This window comes from Mastigoproctus giganteus, chromosome 2, assembly GCF_048544385.1.
Source record: "Mastigoproctus giganteus isolate SK-2022 chromosome 2, ASM4854438v1, whole genome shotgun sequence".
Lineage (NCBI taxonomy): Eukaryota > Metazoa > Arthropoda > Arachnida > Uropygi > Thelyphonidae > Mastigoproctus > Mastigoproctus giganteus.
Genome location: NC_143576.1, coordinates 10,084,854 through 10,103,305, shown reverse-complemented (window position 1 = coordinate 10,103,305; position 18,452 = coordinate 10,084,854). Strand labels below are relative to the sequence as shown.

Genomic DNA, 18,452 nt, shown 5'->3' with positions numbered 1-18,452 from the left:
ATGTCACCCATTAATTTATATGTATCCCATGCATTTTTCTTCTCTGCCATATGTTATGTCTCATTAGTTCATTTGACATCCATTTAGTCATAAACCTTGAATAATATTTCTTAGTTGGTAATGTGAAGCTTAGTAGCTTCCAAGATAAATTCTTTGAATGCTTCCCATTTTGAATTTGCAGTTGGTAACATCATCAGTTGGTCCCACTGTAGAGAATTTAAATACTGTCTCAGACCACCGTAGTCGCCTTTACTAAAGCAAAAACCCTTATCTTTACCCCTGATGGTAGTTGCTTCTCTGAGTAAATCCCACCTCAGCACACTGTGATCACTGCCACCTAGTGGTTCCTTTATCTGCAGATTCTTCATGCATGAAGAATCACTACTGATTATCAGATAAATTCTAGACTCCCTCTAGTTGCCTCCCGAACATGCTGATGTAGAAAACAATCATCCAATAAATCCACAAAAACCTTGCTTGTGTGTGATCTGGGAAATTAAAATCCACCATTAAAAGACTCTCTGATTTACTGGCCCACTCTATTTCCCTGTACAGTTTTTTATTATACTCATCAGAGTCATTAGGTCTATAACATTTTGGATGATTGTTTTCTGCATGGATTTATTGGATGATTGTTTTCTACAGCACATTGTTCAGGAGTCAACTAGAGGGAGCATGTTCGGGAGGCATATTTTGATCTGATTATCATTAGTGATTCTTTATGCATCAAGAATCTGCAGATAAAGGAACCACTAGGTGGCAGTGATCACAGTGTGCTGAAGTGGGATTTACTCAAAGAGGTAACTACCATCAAGAGTAAAGGGAAGGGTTTTTGCTTTCGTAAAGGTGAGTACGGTGGTTTGAGACAGTATTTAAATTGTATACTGTGGAACCAACTGATGCTGTTACCAACAGCAAATTCAAAATGGGAAGCATTCCAAGAATTAATCTTGGAAGCTACTAGGCTTTTCATACCAACAATGAAATATTGTTCAAGATTTAGGCCTAAATGGATGCCAGATGAACTAATTAGACATGTGATAGAGAATAAAATGCATGGGATACATATAAATTAACCTGTGACACAGAAGCCTATGTAAGATATAAGCTGGTCTGTTACCAAGGAGGTTAGACAGGTGAAGGCAGATTACAAGAATTCTTTGGCAAAGGATGCAAAGAGAAACAGCAAAGTGTTCTTTACTTATGTAAACTCCTGAAGGAAGGGGATGAATCAGATTGGCCCACTTGATATCGATGGTTCAACTGTTGATGATCCTGCTCCGGTGGCTAACAAACTAAATGAGTATTTTGCATCTACATTCACCCATGAAGAGTTATTCAGGGAGGGGAACGCCAGAGGTGAGTTAAACTCTGGCAGTGAGCTAGATAATCTTCTAATAACTGAGAGTAAAGTGAAGGAGAAATTGTTGAAGATAATCATAAGAAAGGCACCTGCGGTGGATGGAATCTATCCAGTTATATTAAAGGAGGTGGCAAAGGAAGTAAGCAAACCCATAGTCATAAATATGAGAGCTTCCCTGGACTCAGGGGAGGTACCTGTGGACTGGAGATGTGCAAATGTGACCCCAATCCACAAAGGAGGATCAAAGGAAGACACAGGTAATACAGTCCTGTTAGTTTAACTTCTGTTCGAGGGAAATTAATGGAGGCACTGGTTAAAGAAGCATTGCAGGATCATCTAGACAAGACTTCAGTTATAGCTTTGGTTTGTTAAGGGGAAGTCTTGTCAGACACAGCATTGGTTTGTTAAGGGGAAGTCTTGTCTGACTAATTTGATTGGATACTATGATGTAGTCACAAAGGAACTGGATGCAAAGAATAACTTTGATATCATATATTTGGATCTTAGAAAAGCCTTTGATACTGTTGCATATGGAAGACTGCTGCACAAATTGGAGCAGTGTGGCATTTGAGGCAAATTGCTGCTATGGATAAAGGAATGGTTGAGTGGGAGAAGACAGAGAGTGGTAATCGATGGACACTGCTCATCGTGGACTAATGTTATTAGTGGAGTCCCTCAGGCTTCAGTTTTGGATCCATTGTTGTTTTCTGTATTTATAAATGATATTGATGATGGTATATCAGGCTTAATGTCCAAGTTTTCAGATGATACGAAGGTTGGGAGGGTTGTTAATGACAGTACACTGCTACAACAGGATCTAGAAAAGTTGAGCAGATGGGCTGAGAGGTGGCAAATGAAGTTTAACATTGACAAATGTAAAGTACTACATATGGGAAGCAGTAATCCCAGAGTAACGTATCAACTCTGTGATACCACACTGACAAGGTATAAGGTATGTTCATGTCAGACGGCACCTGGGATTTCTCCCATCTCCACGTGTGTTTCACTGTATCGAGGACAGTACACAGTCAAGCCAGAGACTTGAAAGTTTGTGGACCATGTCTGTGCAGTGTGATTTGTTGTGCCCATTGTTTATCCGGCTTATTGGCCACCATGCCCCTAGTGGGGCCCTACGTTGCCCATAGTGGAGGCTAGCCGGGTGTATCCAGTATCACAACAAATTGCTCTGGCAGGTCCTGCCACCTAGTTTCCTGGGATTTCAGTGGCTAGGATCTATTTAAAAAAAAAAAAAATTGCGTTTGACATTAATGCTTAATGGGATTGCTGTTAGGAAATCGCTGGTTGGGGTGGAACGCTAAAGAGATGTGTTAAAGGCCAAATAGGTCGGGCAAAATTTTGATGTTATTAAATTTAGACATGTGAGGCTATATGCTAGATAAAAGCTAATAGTGTTAGTTGTCTTAGAGATTTACAGGCAACCGGTAGAATTTAGACGTTGATTAGAATTTGGCGGCATTGTTAAGGGTGTACTCGGTCGATTTAGTGAGAGAGGGAGACTGAAGACTGGGGGGAAAACAGATAGAAGAATAGGGACGATAGAGTAGGCATCCCTAAAGAGGTCAGTGGAGACGAGCCCCACCAGGCAAAGTATGGGGGGTAGGCAGGGAGGAGAGGAGACAGAGATCCGTCTCCTCCCTCCCCTGCCTGGGGATGGGGTTTTAAAGGGAATCAGGTTAGAGTACCCAGTTCAGATCGCCAATGGCGCGTTGGCAGCAAAGCCGCAGAATGTCTTTGTCGGTGTCATGTCCAAGGAGTGTCAAATCCGGTATGAAGGTTAAGATACCACACTGACAGTGGTAGAGAATAAAAAGGACCTGGGGATAATTGTGCAGGCAGATATGAAGGTTTCTGAACAGTGCAGATGGTCTGCAAGAGTTGCTCATGGTATCAAGTCAATGATATACAGAAATTTTTCTAGCAAGGATAAGGAGGTGATTATCCCCTTGTATAAGGCAATGGTCAGACCACACCTTGAGTACTGTATACAGGTCTGGAGGCCTCATTTTCAGAAGGATGTAGAGCTGTTGGTAACGAGTACAGAGAAGGGCAACAAGATTAGTGAATGGAACAAAGGGTTGCTCTTATGAAGAAAGGCTTGAGGTTTGCAAATTACAGTGTCTGGAGACCTGCGAGATGACCTGATTGAGGTGTATGAAGCCTTGAATGGTTTCAGCATGCTCAATGCTGATGGGATTCTTTCTCTTGCTCAGAATAATTGTCTGAGAGGGCATAAATTCAAATTGAGGAAAGACATTTGTAGGATAGATGTGTGGAAGTTTGCCTTTAGCCAGTGGGTGGTTGATTGCTGGAACAAACTTCCATCTGTTGTTGTAGAAGTTGATAGCTTAAATAGATTTAAGGCAGAACTTGACGACATTTGGAGCCAGTGGATGGGTGAAATAAGGTGTTTTTTTTTTTTTTTTGGCTGGTGCTATATAAGTTTGCTTTCTTGCATCATGTGCCTGTGCTAATTAATTTCCAAAATCTCACTGTCTCAATTCAGAATAAACCATGGATCTTGACTAGGTCTATAAGCTACTTACAGAAAATAATTTAATATAACAATTAGTCAATAAAGGAACTAAATATAGCTAAAAAACTTACCGTTCACTGGCTCTGCAAAAATTGTAAAACACATGGATTGGATAACCTTACTGATACTAAGTAATAACCTATAAAATCTCTATCTAAGTTAAAATTTAAACTAAGTATCGTAACTAGCAATATAAAGCTACTCTAGAAAATAAGTTAATACGCTAATTTAAGCCAATTTAAGTTAGTAAAACAGAAAAAACTTCACTATTTTCCTGAGCCGTAAAAACTTCGCCAGAACAAGACTACTCTTGTTCCCCTCATGTTATTCAAGTTGGAGCTAATGTGACATTAATATATCAAATGGCAGGTAAAGACATATTGCTCACCATATTAAATGTGTAAAACATACTTATATGGTGAGCAACATCAGTTGTCAAGAAGAAATGTTTTTTTGTATTCATTTGCTTTCTGGACTTTGTCATAAGTTATGATAGATATGTTTATATATTTGATTTTTTAATTAAAGATTTATCCTTTTGTACCTTAATTTCATTGCTTATTATTTGTTTTTAAAGCATTAAGGACTCGGGTAGCATTAGCATTAGTAGAGGCATTTGATGCAAGAAAGCAAGCTTATGCAGCATCAGCCGAAAAAAAAAAAAAAAAAACCACTTCCACTTCACCCCACTGTTCGTTCAAAATACCTGTCCAGCTGAGCCTTAAACTTATTTAGGCTATCAACCTCCACCACAAGGGATGGAAGTCTGTTCCACCAACCAACCACCCACTGGCTAAAGGCAAATTTCCGCACGTCTATCCTGCATCTGTCCTTCCTCAATTTGAATTTATGCCCTCTCAGGTGATTTTTCTGAGCTAGAGGAAGAATCCCATCAGCATTGAGCATGCTTAAACCATTCAAGGCTTTATACACCTCTATCAGATCACCTCGCTGGTGCCTAGTCTCCAGACACTGTAATTTGCAAAACTTAAGCCTTTCTTCGTAAGAGCACCCCTTTGTTCCATTTACTAATCTTGTTGCCCTTCTCTGTACTCGTTCCAGCAGCTCTACATCCTTCTTGAAATGAGGCCTCCAGACCTGTATACAGTACTCTTGGTGTGGCCTGACCATCGCCTTATACAATGGAATAATCACCTCCGTATCCCTGCTGGAAAAATTCCTGTATATCATTGACAATACTCCATGAGCTACTCTTGCAGCCCATCTGCACTGCTCAGAGAACTTCATATCTGCCTGCACAACCACCCCCAAGTCCCTTTCATTCTCCACCACTGTCAGTGTTGTACCACAGAGTTGATACGTTGCTCTGGGGTTGCTGTTTCCCATGTGTAGTACTTTACATTTGTCAATGTTAAACTTCATTTGCCACCTCTCAGCCCATCTGCTCAACCTTTCCAGATCCTGTTGCAGCAGCATAGTGTCAGTAGTGTCCTTGACAACCCTGCCAACCTTTGTATCATCTGCAAACTTGGACATTAAGCCCGATATACCATCATCAATATAATTTATAAATACAGAAAACAATAATGGACCCAACACTGAGCCCCGAGGGACTCCACTAATAACATCAGTCCACGATGAGCAGTGTCCATTGATTACCACTCTCTGTCTTCTCCCCCTCAACCACCCCTTTATCCATAGCAGCAATTTGCCTCCAATGTCACACTGCTCCAATTTGTGTAGCAGTCTTCCATGTGCAACAGTATCAAAAGCCTTTCTAAGATCCAAGTATATAATATCAAAGTTATTCCCTGCATCCAGTTCTTTTGTGACTGCATCATAGTATCCAATCAAGTTGGTCAGGCAAGACTTCCCCTTAACAAAACCATGCCGTGTCTGAGCTATAACTGAAGTCTTGTCTAAATGATCCTGCAGTGCTTCTTTAACCAGTGCCTCCATTAATTTTCCTGGAACAGAAGTTAAGCTCACAGGTCTATAATTACTTGTGTCAGCCTTTGATCCTCCTTTGTGAATTGGGGTCACATTTGCACATTTCCAGTCTATGGGTACCTCCCCTGAGTCCAAGGAAGCTCTCATAATTATGGCTAAGGGTTTGCTTACTTCCTTTGCTGCCTCCTTTAATATAACTGGATAGATCCCATCCACCCCAGGTGCCTTTCTTGTGTTTATCTTCAACAGTTTCTCCTCCACTTTACTCCCAGTTATTTCAAGATTCTGTAGCTTACTGCTAGAGTTGAATACTCGTCATGTGTGAATGTCGATGCAAAATATTCATTTAGTTTGTTAGCTACCTGAGCAGGATCATCAACACTTGACCCATCAATATCAAGTGGACCAATCTGATTCATCCCCTTCCTTCTAGAGTTTCATAAGTAAAGAACTCTTTGCTGTTTTTCTTTGCATCCCTTGCCAAGGATTTCTCGTAATCTGCCTTCGCCTGCCTAACCTCCTTTGTAACTTGGTTGCATATCAACTTGTATCTATCATAGGCTTCTGTGTCATGTGTTAATTTGTATGTATCCCATGCATTTTTCTTCTCTGCCATATGCCTCATTAGTTCATCTGACATCCATTTTGGCCTAAACCTTGAACAATATTTCTTAGTTGGTATATAAAGCCTAGTAGCTTCCAAGATAAGTTCTTTGAATGCTTCCCATTTTGAATTTGCTGTTGGTAACATCATCAGTTGGTCCCACTGTATAGAATTTAAATACTGTCTCAGTCCATCGTAGTCGCCTTTACGGAAGCAATAACCCTTCACTTTACCCCTAATGGTAGTTACCTCTTTGAGTAAATCCCACTTCAGCACACTGTGATCACTGCCACCTAGTGGTTCATTTATCTGCAGATTCTTAATGCATGAAGAATCACTGCTGATAATCAAATCAAGAGTATTACTCCCTCTAGTTGCCTCCCGAACATGCTGATGTAGAAAACAATCATCCAATAAATCCACAAAAGCCCTGCTAGTGTGTGAGTAACCAGCGTCCAAAATCCAGTCAATATCTGGGAAATTAAAATCTCCCATTATAAGACACTCTGATTTACTGGCCCACTCTATTTCCCTGTGCAGTTCCTTATTATACTCATCAGAGTCATTAGGCCTATAGCACACTCCTACTCTCAATTTTGATCTCCCAATGTTTATGTCACACCAAACTGACTCGACACTGCATTGTCTAGCGATGTCGACTGGCTTCACTTCCTTGGTTTTTATGTGTTTCTTAACTAATAGCATAACCCCTCCCCCCCTTCCTATCCTGTCTATCCTTTCTGTAGATGTTGTACTCCCCAAATTGCAGTTCCGCATCCCTTATATCTGTGTGACACCACGTCTCTGATATCCCAACAATATCTGCCTTCGATGTTTTCAGCAATACCTCAAATTCATCAAATTTATTTACTAAACTCCTAGCATTGGTGTACGCGCAAGTATACCTGCACCTGTTTCTATTCTTAGCTACCCTAACACAACCCATGTGTTTACTTGTACCGCAATGGCTCCCAGCAGTCTCTGAAATACCATGCATCTTGTTTTTCAGGCTTCTGCTCATTCTAATAGAAGCAGTGCAAGAATCTCTTTCACCTCTGCCAGTGGCTACTGTCAATCTATTGGTCTTTGTCTCCCCGCAAGCTAGCAGTTTTCCGACCCACCTAACACTGCCTCGATAGCATCAGCAAATATTCTTGCACCCTTTCTATTTAAGTGTATCCCATCCCTGTAGAAGCAATCTCTCCTGTTAACAAGTACCGTCCAGGCTGAAAAAAATTCTACCCCTTGAGCCTTGCACAATCTTTCCAGGGCCGAATTGATCGACAAGGCTCTCATCATATACTCCCTCCTATCGTGTCTGGGCAGAATTGCAGACACTTTCAAATTCAACCCTAATTCTCGGCTTTTGTTCAACAGTGGCCTGTATTTGTTAAGTAATTCTGTCGGTCTCCTGCTCTTAATATTATTAGTGCCAACGTGTACAACTATATCACCTTTTGTGCCCTTAAAAGATGATATTCGCTCTACAACGTCATCAACCTTTGCCCCTGGCAGACATACCCTGGTCCTGTTCCACCTATCTTTTTTACAAAGCATGTTCCCCGTTTCCCTGACAATAGAGTCACCAACAACTACTAGTTCCTTCGGGATCAGCGCATTCTGCCTTGGGGGTTGTCTCTGTGTCACGCGATGCCCAAGTGCAAGCTCTGGCATTGATGTGGGCAGCTGAGAGCTTGATGGGCCCCTCAATTTAGTTTCTTCGAGGGCATACACCCTGTCCTTCAAGCTCTCATATAGGCCCATAAGAACGCCGAGTTGTTGCCTGATATCGATACACTCCTTGCATCGCGCACACACAAAGACATCCCCCTTGGCAGTATCATGTCCCGTACCCGATTGCTCTGCAAACATCAAGCAAACAGTGCATTTTATAAGGCTGTGAGTCAGAGGACAACTGCCCCCCTCAGTTCTGCTCTGAGCCACAGCACTTCCATTAGCTTGAGCCTTTTGCTTTGCTGCTCTGGTCTGAGTCATGATTCTATTAATTTATTAATTAATTATGTTATGTTATTAATTATATTACGTTTGTAATCTAAGTCGTTATATGTATTTATTTAAACGTACAATTTAACTGCTAACGAAGTGCTAACAGTATATCTAGTACGGTATCACAATGGCGGGAAAGTTACTAACGGTAGCGGTAGTTACGAACACGTGGAAACCCTTACCGATACTTTTACAAGGCCGAGTAAAGAATAAATACACCAAATTAATCAAAAAATCACAAAATAATGTTATACTACTAAATTTAAATCAAAAGTTTTAGAAAAACAATAATTTCAAATCAATAAATAAGAAAAATCCACTTAGCGGCTTGGAACACGGATTTAGTGCATCGTTGTTGTTACTGATTATGTAGCTCAGTGTTGTGTATTGTAATCACATTTGTTGTTGAAAGAAACTTAAGTTTCTTTAAATATGTAGGTGTTTCATTTTTTAAGAGAATTTGTTTGTGAAAGAAGAATTGATTACTCTGAATTTGTTGAGTGATGCAATTGGGCTGTGGTAGCTGATTCATTAACTTGCCATGGTGCACTTATAGTCAACTTCAGCCAAGCAAAGAACTTTAAAATAGAATTATTGAATTACATTGTGATATGAATAATGTGTCTGCTGCAGTATTATACATGTGTTAATTAGTTATCAATAAATTGTAAAACGAATGGGAATACTTTTCGGACATGCTGGAATGCCATTCCGAAGAATGGCATCCCAGCATGTCCAAAGATAGATATCTTAGCCTTCCAGTTTTCAATTTCTAAAAGTTGGCAGGATAATTCCTTGCTTCTACAGCAGTACACTATTCTTTTGAACCCTATGACAGTATTGCTGGAAGTGTCTTAAATATTTTTTTATATCCATCTGTTACTTTTTCAGTAGTTGTACAGGATTATTTCAATAAGTTTGCTCAAAGCCACACATTGACAATTGAATCAGTTTCTTTCCTGTGTGAATTCCAAGGCAATTTTTCTAATAACTTAAATAACATCAGTATTATTCTCTCTCTCTCTCTCTCTCTCTCTCTCTCTCTCTCTCTCTCTTCCCCCCTCCCAATGTATGTGTGCACACACATAATGTGTTAATGGGTATATCTTTATAATAAAATATTTTTCAGATAACTAAACAGTATACTGCACACTGCTTTTTGCAAGATAATCCTGTGCTTTCTAAGGCTGTACAGTATTCTTTTGAACCCTGTGACAATGATGCTGTAAGTATGTCTTAAATATTTTTTTCTTTTATGTTCATGTATATGTAACTTTTTTTTTTTTTTTTCCTTTATATACATATGTATCCGTATAGACATTTTAAAGTGAAATATTACAAAAATAGTAATTAATTATATAACTAGAATTATGCATGTTGGGCATAGCCTCTTTTTTGTGTGTGAGTAAACTAAGTTTGCTACTTAGTGCACTGACCTCATGTTATGGAAGCACTTCATCATGATTTTAGTTGGTATTGCTCTACTCTAAATAGAAAGCACTGCTCCAGTGGAGAAGTATATTGCTTTTTATTTAAAGTGTATGCTACTTCCCTGGACCCAGGTTTCAACTCTGATTAGAGTTTCGTTGGTGGATAGATAGGCATTGTGAACCCCTGAACACCCAGTGATGAGATATATCTGTAATATGCGAGATGCAAGGTGGTGCACTAAGTGAAGTAGACAATTAATTTAGCAGTAGCATTAGCAGAGGCACATGATGCAAAAATGCATCATGACCCTATCAGTAAAAAACCTTATTGACACATACACAATTGGAGACAAATAAACTTTGCCTGCAATGCCGCACTGCTCCAATTTGTGCAGCAGTCTTCCATGTGCAACAGTATCAAAAGCCTTTCTAAGATCCAAATATATGATATCAAAGTTATTCCCTACATCCAGTTGCTTTGTGACTCATATTGTCCAATCATATTATCCAACCTCATATTATCCAATCAAATTGGTCAGACAAGACTTCCCCTTAACAGACCCATGCTGTATCCGAGCTATAACTGAAGTCTTGGCTAGATGATCCTGCAGTGCTTCTTTAACCATTGCCTCCATTAATTTACCTGGAACAGAATTTAAACTAACAGGTCTATAATTACTTGTGTCACCCTCTGATCCTCCTTTGTGAATTGGGGTTACATTTGCACATCTCCAGTCTGTGGGTACCTCTCCTTAGTCCAAGGAAGCTCTCATAATTATGGCTAACAGATTGCTTACTTCCTTTGCTGCCTCCTTTAATATAACTGGATAGATCCCATCCACCCCAGGTGCTTTTCTTATGTTTATCTTCAACAATTTCTTCTCCACTTTCCTCCCAGTTATTAAAAATCATCTAGCTCACTGCCAGAGTTTAGTTCACCTCTGCCATTCCCCTCCCTGAATAACTCCTCATGTGTGAATGTAGATGCAAAATACTCATTTAGTTTGTTAGCCACCTGAAGCAGGATCATCAACAGTTGAACCATCGATATCCAGTGGACCAATCTGATTCATCCCCTTCCTTCTAGAGTTTACATAGGTAAAGAACTCTTTGCTGTTTTTCTTTGCGTCCTTTGCCAAAGATTTCTCATAATCTACCTTTGCTTGCCTAACCTCCTTTGTGACTTGGTTACAGATCAGTGATATCTATCATAGGCTTCCATGTCACCCATTAATTTATATGTATCCCATGCATATTTTTTCTGTCACATGTCTCATTAGTTCATCTGACTTCCATTTAGGCCTAAACCTTGAACAATATTTCTTAGTTGGTATATAAAGCCTAGTAGTTTCCAAGATTAATTCTTTGAATGCTTCCCATTTTAAATTTGCTGTTGGTAACATCATCAGTTGGTCCCACTGTATAGAATTTAAATACTGTCTCGGACCATCGTAGTCGCCTTTACGAAAGCAAAAATCCTTCCCTTTACCCCTGATGGTAGTTACTTCTTTGAGTAAATCCCACCTCAGCACACTGTGATCACTGCCACCTAGTGGTTCCTTTATATGCAGATTCTTAATGCATTAAGAATCACTACTGATAATCAGATCAAGAGTATTACTCCCTCTAGTTGCCTCCCGAACATTCTGATGTAGAAAACAATCATCCAGTAAATCCACAAAAGCCTTGCTAGTGTTTGAGCGACCAACCCACAAATTCCAGTCAATATCTGGGAAATTCAAATCCCCCATTATAAGACTCTCTGATTTACTGGCCCACTCTATTTCCCTGTACAGTTTTTTATCAGAGTCATTAGGCCTATAACACAGTCCTACTCTCAATTTTGATTTCACTGTGCTTATGTCACACCAAACTGGCTTGACACTGCACTGTCCAGCAATGTCCAATGACTGTACATCCTTGGATTTTGTGTTTCTTAACTATAAGCATAACCCCTCCTCCCTTCCTGTCCTTTCTGTACACATTGTACTCCCCAAATTCCAATTTTGCATTCCTTATATCTCTGTGAAACCACGTTTCTGGTGGCGCACTATAGCCATAGTTGCCGATGCGCCCAATAAATTCCGAAACAAACAAACCACGTTTCTGATATCCCAACAATATCAGCCTTTGATGTCTTGCCCAACACCTCAAATTTATCACATTTATTTACCAAACTCCTAGCATTGGTGTACATGCAAGTATACATGCACCTGTTCCTATCCTTAGCTACCCTAACACAACCCATGTATTTACTTGTACCACAATGACTCCCAGCAGTCTCTTAAATCCCCTGCATCTTGTTTTCCAGGCTGCTGCTCATTCCAATAGAAGCAGTGCAAGAATCACCTTCACCTCTGCCAGCGGCTACTGTTAATCTATTATTCTGTGTATCCCCCCAATCTAGTAGTTTTCTGACCCACCTAACAGTACCTCGATAGCATCAGCAAATATTCTTGCACCCATTTCTAAATAAATGAATAAATTAATAATAAATGAGGACACTACTGAGGACACCCATAACCCAGGTGAGGAGGCACATCAATGACGGGAGGCCTGGGGACACCACCAGGCACATACACTTAGTTGCTCTCTCTCTCACATACACTCAGTCGCTTTCAAGCATCTGTTGCGTGTGGTGTATTAATTAAAATTCTACTGAAATACCAATAAAATGTTTAGTAAAAGGAAAATGCCTTCATCTACTTATACACCAACTAAGAAGTCAAGGAAAACTATTGATTTAGAAGTGTAAAATGAAAATTATCCAGCAGTATGAAGGCGGAAAGAAAGTGAATACGATAGCACGTGACTTGAAGTTATCACATTCCAGGGTATCGACGATACTTAAGGACAAAGAAAGAATTTGGGAAGCTGTGAAAGTTCTGCACCTATTAAGTCTACAATTTTAACTAAACAATGATAGGGACTCATCCATGAAATGGAGAAATTGTTGTTTATGTGGATGGAAGATTTAATACAAAAAAATACACCCATGAGCCTTCACACAGTGCAAGCGAAGGCTATAAGTTTGTTTCAGAGTTTAAAAATGATGCTCCGGAGATGATTACGCAGAAGATTTTCAGGCTAGTACTGGGTGGTTTAAGCATTTTAAAAAAAGATTTGCTTTGCATAATGTACATGTCACAGGAGAAGCAGGAAGTGCAGATGAAGATGGAGCCAAAAAATTTGTTGATAGTTTCGACTCTTTAATCAAAGAAGGTTATCTACCGGAACAAATATTCAATGTAGATGAAACCGGCTTGCAATGGAAATGCATGCCTAATTGTACGTACATACACCAAGAAGCAAAAATGATGCCAGGATTCAAAGCTTTTAAGGATCGGTTACCTTTGTTGCTTGGTGGGAATGCCGCTGGTTTTAAGCTGAAGCCTTTTCTCATTTATCATTCAGAAAACATTCGTGCATTTAAGCACATCAACAAGCACACACTGCCCATTTACTACCGTTCAAACCCTAAAGCTTGGATGACTCAAGCACTGTTCAAAGACTGGTTCATGAACTGCTTCATTCCCCAGGCTCGTGAATATTGTGCAGAGAGAGGTATCCCTTTCAAGATTTTATTGGTTATGGACAATGCCCCTGGCCACTCCCCCTCATCTGAACGCATTCATGATGATGTTAGAGTGGTTTTTATGCCACCTAACACAACCGCTCTTATTCAACTGATGGATCAGGGTGCTATTTCGGCATTCAAGGCTCACTATCTCAGAACGACATTTGCACAAGCCATTGAAGCGATGGATTCTGATGCTGATTTATCTTTGAGAGACTTTTGGAAGCAGTACAACATTCTTCAGTGTATCAAGAACATTTCGGCCGCATGGGAATGTGTAACAAAGAATTTTATGCCAGGAATTCGGAAAAAATGTCTAAAATGTTATGCGAATACTACATTTGAACGATCTGAAAAAGGAGAGGAGTTGGAAGTGATTACAGAAAAAATAGTTAAACTTGCAAAAAATCTTAAATTAGAATGTGAAATAGAAGATGTAGAGGAGATGCTAGATTGTGAGACAAAAGAACTTTCGGATGAAGAGTTGATTGAATTGGAAGCACAAAGAGTGGCACAAGAAAAAGCGAGAGAGGAAGAAGAGAAAGGAGAAGAGGAGCCAGAAAGGAAATTCACTGCAAAGGGTTTATCAGATTCTTTTTTCGCATCTGAATAAAGCTCTCACCAGTTTTGAAGCAATGGACCCTATATGTCGAATGATTTACAACGGTTGAACGTATCGTTCAAGATGCTGTGCATTGCTATCGTGAGATATATGAAGAAAAAAAGAAACAAAGCTCAGCATGTTCCTCATCAAGAAAACATCTCCTACCTCAACCCAGGAACCTGACCCTGATGATCCACAACCCAGCACAAGCAAAGATTAAAAATTTATTTTGTAAATTTCATTTGTATTAATTTTTACATTAATTTTAGATTGTATTTTTGTGTTTACAGTACATTATGTACAGTATTATTTTTCACATTATGTACAATATAATTATAGATTGCAGTTTTGTATTTTTATAAACGGTATGAATAATAAACCAATTAAAATGTAGAGAACGTTTGAATTTAACCTCATAGAGAGAGATAGCCTAGGCAGAGAAACGAAGGTATGTACAGTATCGCCAAGTAAAAGATAAAAACATTACTGTATTTAAAATGAAAAATAAAAGATGATAAAAATTTAAAAGATTATAAAAATAAATTATAAAGATGATAAAAAGATTGGAAAGGTTAAAAAATACTGTTAATAAATATATGGCCAACATATGACCAGATCGACTTACGACCTGTCAGTCAGAACAGAAGTCGGTCGTAAGTCGACGACGAACTGTATTACACATGGGTAGCAGTAACCCCAGAATAATGTATCAACTGTATGGTACTACACTCAGGGTGGTAGAGAATGAAAAGGAATTGGGGGTAATTGTGCAGTCAGATTTGAAGTTCTGATTAGTGCAGATGGTCTGCAAGAGTAGCTCATGATGTCTTGTCAATGCTATTCAGGAATTATTCTAGCAGGGATAAGGAGGGATTATCCCTTTGTATAAGGCAATGGTCAGGCCACACCTTGAGTACTGTATACAGGTCTGGAGGCCTCTTTTTAGGCCTCTTATTAAAAAATACTGTTAATAAATATATGGCCAACATATGACCAGATCGACTTACGACCTGTCAGTCAGAACAGAAGTCGGTCGTAAGTCGACGACCAACTGTATTACACATGGGTAGCAGTAACCCCAGAATAACGTATCAACTGTTATGATACTACACTCAGGGTGGTAGAGAATGAAAAGGAATTGGGGGTAATTGTGCGGTCAGATTTGAAGTTCTGATTAGTGCAGATGGTCTGCAAGAGTAGCTTATGATGTCTTGTCAATGCTATTCAGGAATTATTCTAGCAGGGATAAGGAGGGGATTATCCCTTTGTATAAGGCAATGGTCAGGCCACACCTTGAGTACTGTATACAGGTCTGGAGGCCTCTTTTTAGGAAGGATGTAGAGCTGCTGGAACAAGTACAAAGAAGGGCAACAAGATTAATGAATGGAACAAAGGGTTGCTCTTACGAAAAAAGGCTTAAGTTTTTGCAAATTGCAGTGTCTGGGGACTAGGCACCTTCTAGGTGATCTGATTGAGGTGTATAATCATATAGCATCAGCCAGCTTAATGTTGTTGGGAATCTTACTCTTGCCCAGATTAATCACCTGAGGATACATAAATTCAAATTGAGGAAAGACAGTTGTAGAAATAAGTGCAGAAATTTGCTTTTAGCGAGTGGGTGGTTGATTGCTGGAACAAACTTCCATCTGTTGCGGAAGTTGACAGCTTAAATAAATTCAAGGCTGAACTTGACAAACATTTGGAGTGAATGGTGGGTGAAATGGGTAGAAGGTTTTTTTTTTTTTTTTGGCTGATGCTGTATAAGCTTGCATCAGATGCCTCTGCTAATGCTAATAAATTTCAGGTGACACAGAAGGCTGTGTTAGATATAAGCTAGTCTGTAATGAAGTCACAACGGTAGGTTATGAGAAATCATTAGCAAAGGATGCAAAGAAAAACAGCAAAGACGTCTTTACTTATATAAATTCTAGAAGGAAGGGGATGAATCAGGTTAGTCCACTTGATATCAGTGGTTGGACTGTTGATGATCTTGCTGAGATATCTGACAAACTGAACAAGTATTTTGCATCTACATTCACACATAAGGAATTCTGTGGGGAAGTGGAAGACAGAAGCTTATTAAACTAACAGTTAGCTAAATGATTTTGTAATAACTGAAAGCAAAGTGGAGGGAAAATTGTTGAAGTTAAACATAAGAAATGCACCTAGGGTGGATGGGATCTACCCAGTTATGTTAAATTAGGTAGCAAAGGAAGTAAGCAAACCCTTAGCCATAATTATGAGACCATCCTTAGACTCAGGGGAAGTCCTCACGGACTGGAGGTTTACAAATGTATCCCCAATTCAAAAAGGGGATCAAAAGGTGAGAACTAATTAATTACACACCTGTTAGTTTAACTTCTGTTCCTGGGAAAATTATGCATCACTGGTTAAAGAAGCATTGCAGGATCATCTAGACAAGATTGTAGTAATAAATCACACACAGCATGGGCTTTTTAGGGGGAAGACTTGATTGGATACTATGATGATATCATATACAGCAGACTCAATTTACCTGGATTGGATTAACCGGGACACTTCAAGACTCCAAATTTAAAAAAATAAAAAATAAACCAGAAATCAGAAATCATAAAACTCAAGTAATAACTAGAATAGGTATAAACAGATCTTTTGCAAGTTGTAAATAAGTGACAAGAAGTGCCGTTATAAGTCATTATTGGGAGATTATTGTACCCGTTATCTTGCAACCCCCGCTGTCTTCACACCCGTCACTCAAAAAGAAAAAAAGAAAAAAAGCCAACCGGGCTAGCAAGATGGGTAAAGTGCATGTCTGGCAACCCAAAGGTCGCATGGTCGAATCCCACCTCGGGATTGGATCAGAGTAGTGCAAAAACCTTGGGAGGTGCATTATGGCCACAGAAACCGATGCGCAACAACTAACAAAGAAAAAAAAAATGATAATAAAATAAATAAATAAATGTTTAGTGTGTTGCATCGATTGTTATGTTCCATCACACTGCAAAAAGGCAAATTTTGTTTCATTATTTGTCAGGGATATCAAAGTTTTTTTTTTTTTTTTTTTTTTATTTAGAAATCACGAAAATGATAGGTAAATGCAAAAGAGTTCTGCTTTCAATTAAACAAAAACTTGAAATTATTCAAAAGTTTGAAAATGGTTCATCCAGTAGACTTTAATGAACCATTATAATGTTGGTGACCAAACCATATGTGACATTGTAAAAAATAAAGGGAAGCTATTAGATTTAAAATGGACATTGTAAAAAATAAAGTGCAGCATCATATTGGACACATGAGTAGTGGGTGGTAAGTTTTTTTTTTTTTTTTTTTTTATCTATCACCATACTTTTTGCATAGGTTGCTGAACATTTTTCGATACAGTCCCTGACTTATGTAACTTCTGACTTATGTAACTTCTGACTTAAGTAACTTCTGACTTAAGTTATCTTTTTTTTCACTCAATTTTTTTTTTCTTTTTTAGGATTGTAAAATTTAAATCAGTAAAAAAAAAAATAAGAAATCAATAACAACAATCACAGCACACACAAATTGCACAAGTGAGCAACAAGCTTTAAAATAGAAATGAAGAGAAGAAGATCCTTAAAATTTATTTATGTTTTTTTTTATATGACTGAAGATTTCACTGAAGGAGATGCACATTTTACCATAATAACTTAAAAACTCACAGAATTCCAGCTATCAGTATTGTTACAAATGCAATAAGATCAAGTTTACTACTCATTTATAATGAATTGCACTAACAGAAAAGCCCAATAAACCGGAAAGTGCAAATTGTTTTTATTGTTTTATGGTCATGACCTCCAGAAATACATTTTAGTAAAATGTGAGCTCACGTGGGGCGATAATAGTGAATTTTCGCCTTAACCCTGTGAATAACGCTTTAACAGAAAATTTAATTTTGACCATTATCATGGTGCCGACTAAGAATAAGTGACAGCGATACTAGTAAATCTACCAAGAAAAGGAAAGCAATAGAGTTGGATCTGGAAATTAAAATAATAAGGATGTATGAAAATGGTCAAACGTTAACAAGTATCACACGGAATTCAGATTTGTCAGTGCCAATGGTGAACACAATAATAAAGAAGAAAGACAGAATATGAGAAGTGGTGACGGAATCAGCACAAATAATATCAACTATAATAACCAAGGCTACAAAATAGATACAGTATCGGTTTTTACAGTACAAAAACATAAATTTTTTTCTTCCTTTTATGTTTTCTTTTCTTATGTGCCACTATGGCTACTTCACCACTGTCCTCAGATAACGTTTTTAATTGAACTAATTAAAAATGTAAACTATTTTTCTATATATATATAACTAATTAATTGAAAAAATATAACTAATTTAAAAAAATAACTAATTAATTGAAAAATATATAACTGTTTTTTCTTCATTCTT

The 18,452-nt window shown here is 38.5% G+C and overlaps 1 protein-coding gene across 1 annotated transcript in view; it reads left to right on the top strand.

The window, feature by feature from the left end:
- Nucleotides 1-18,452, top strand: part of nwk (FCH and double SH3 domains nervous wreck) — a 505,896-nt gene that overhangs the window by 316,483 nt on the left and 170,961 nt on the right. Inside the window, exon 10 of the mRNA XM_090389564.1 lies at nucleotides 9,569-9,664. Coding sequence (XP_090245690.1) covers nucleotides 9,569-9,664 — 96 coding nt within the window. The remainder of the gene's footprint in view (nucleotides 1-9,568; nucleotides 9,665-18,452) is intronic.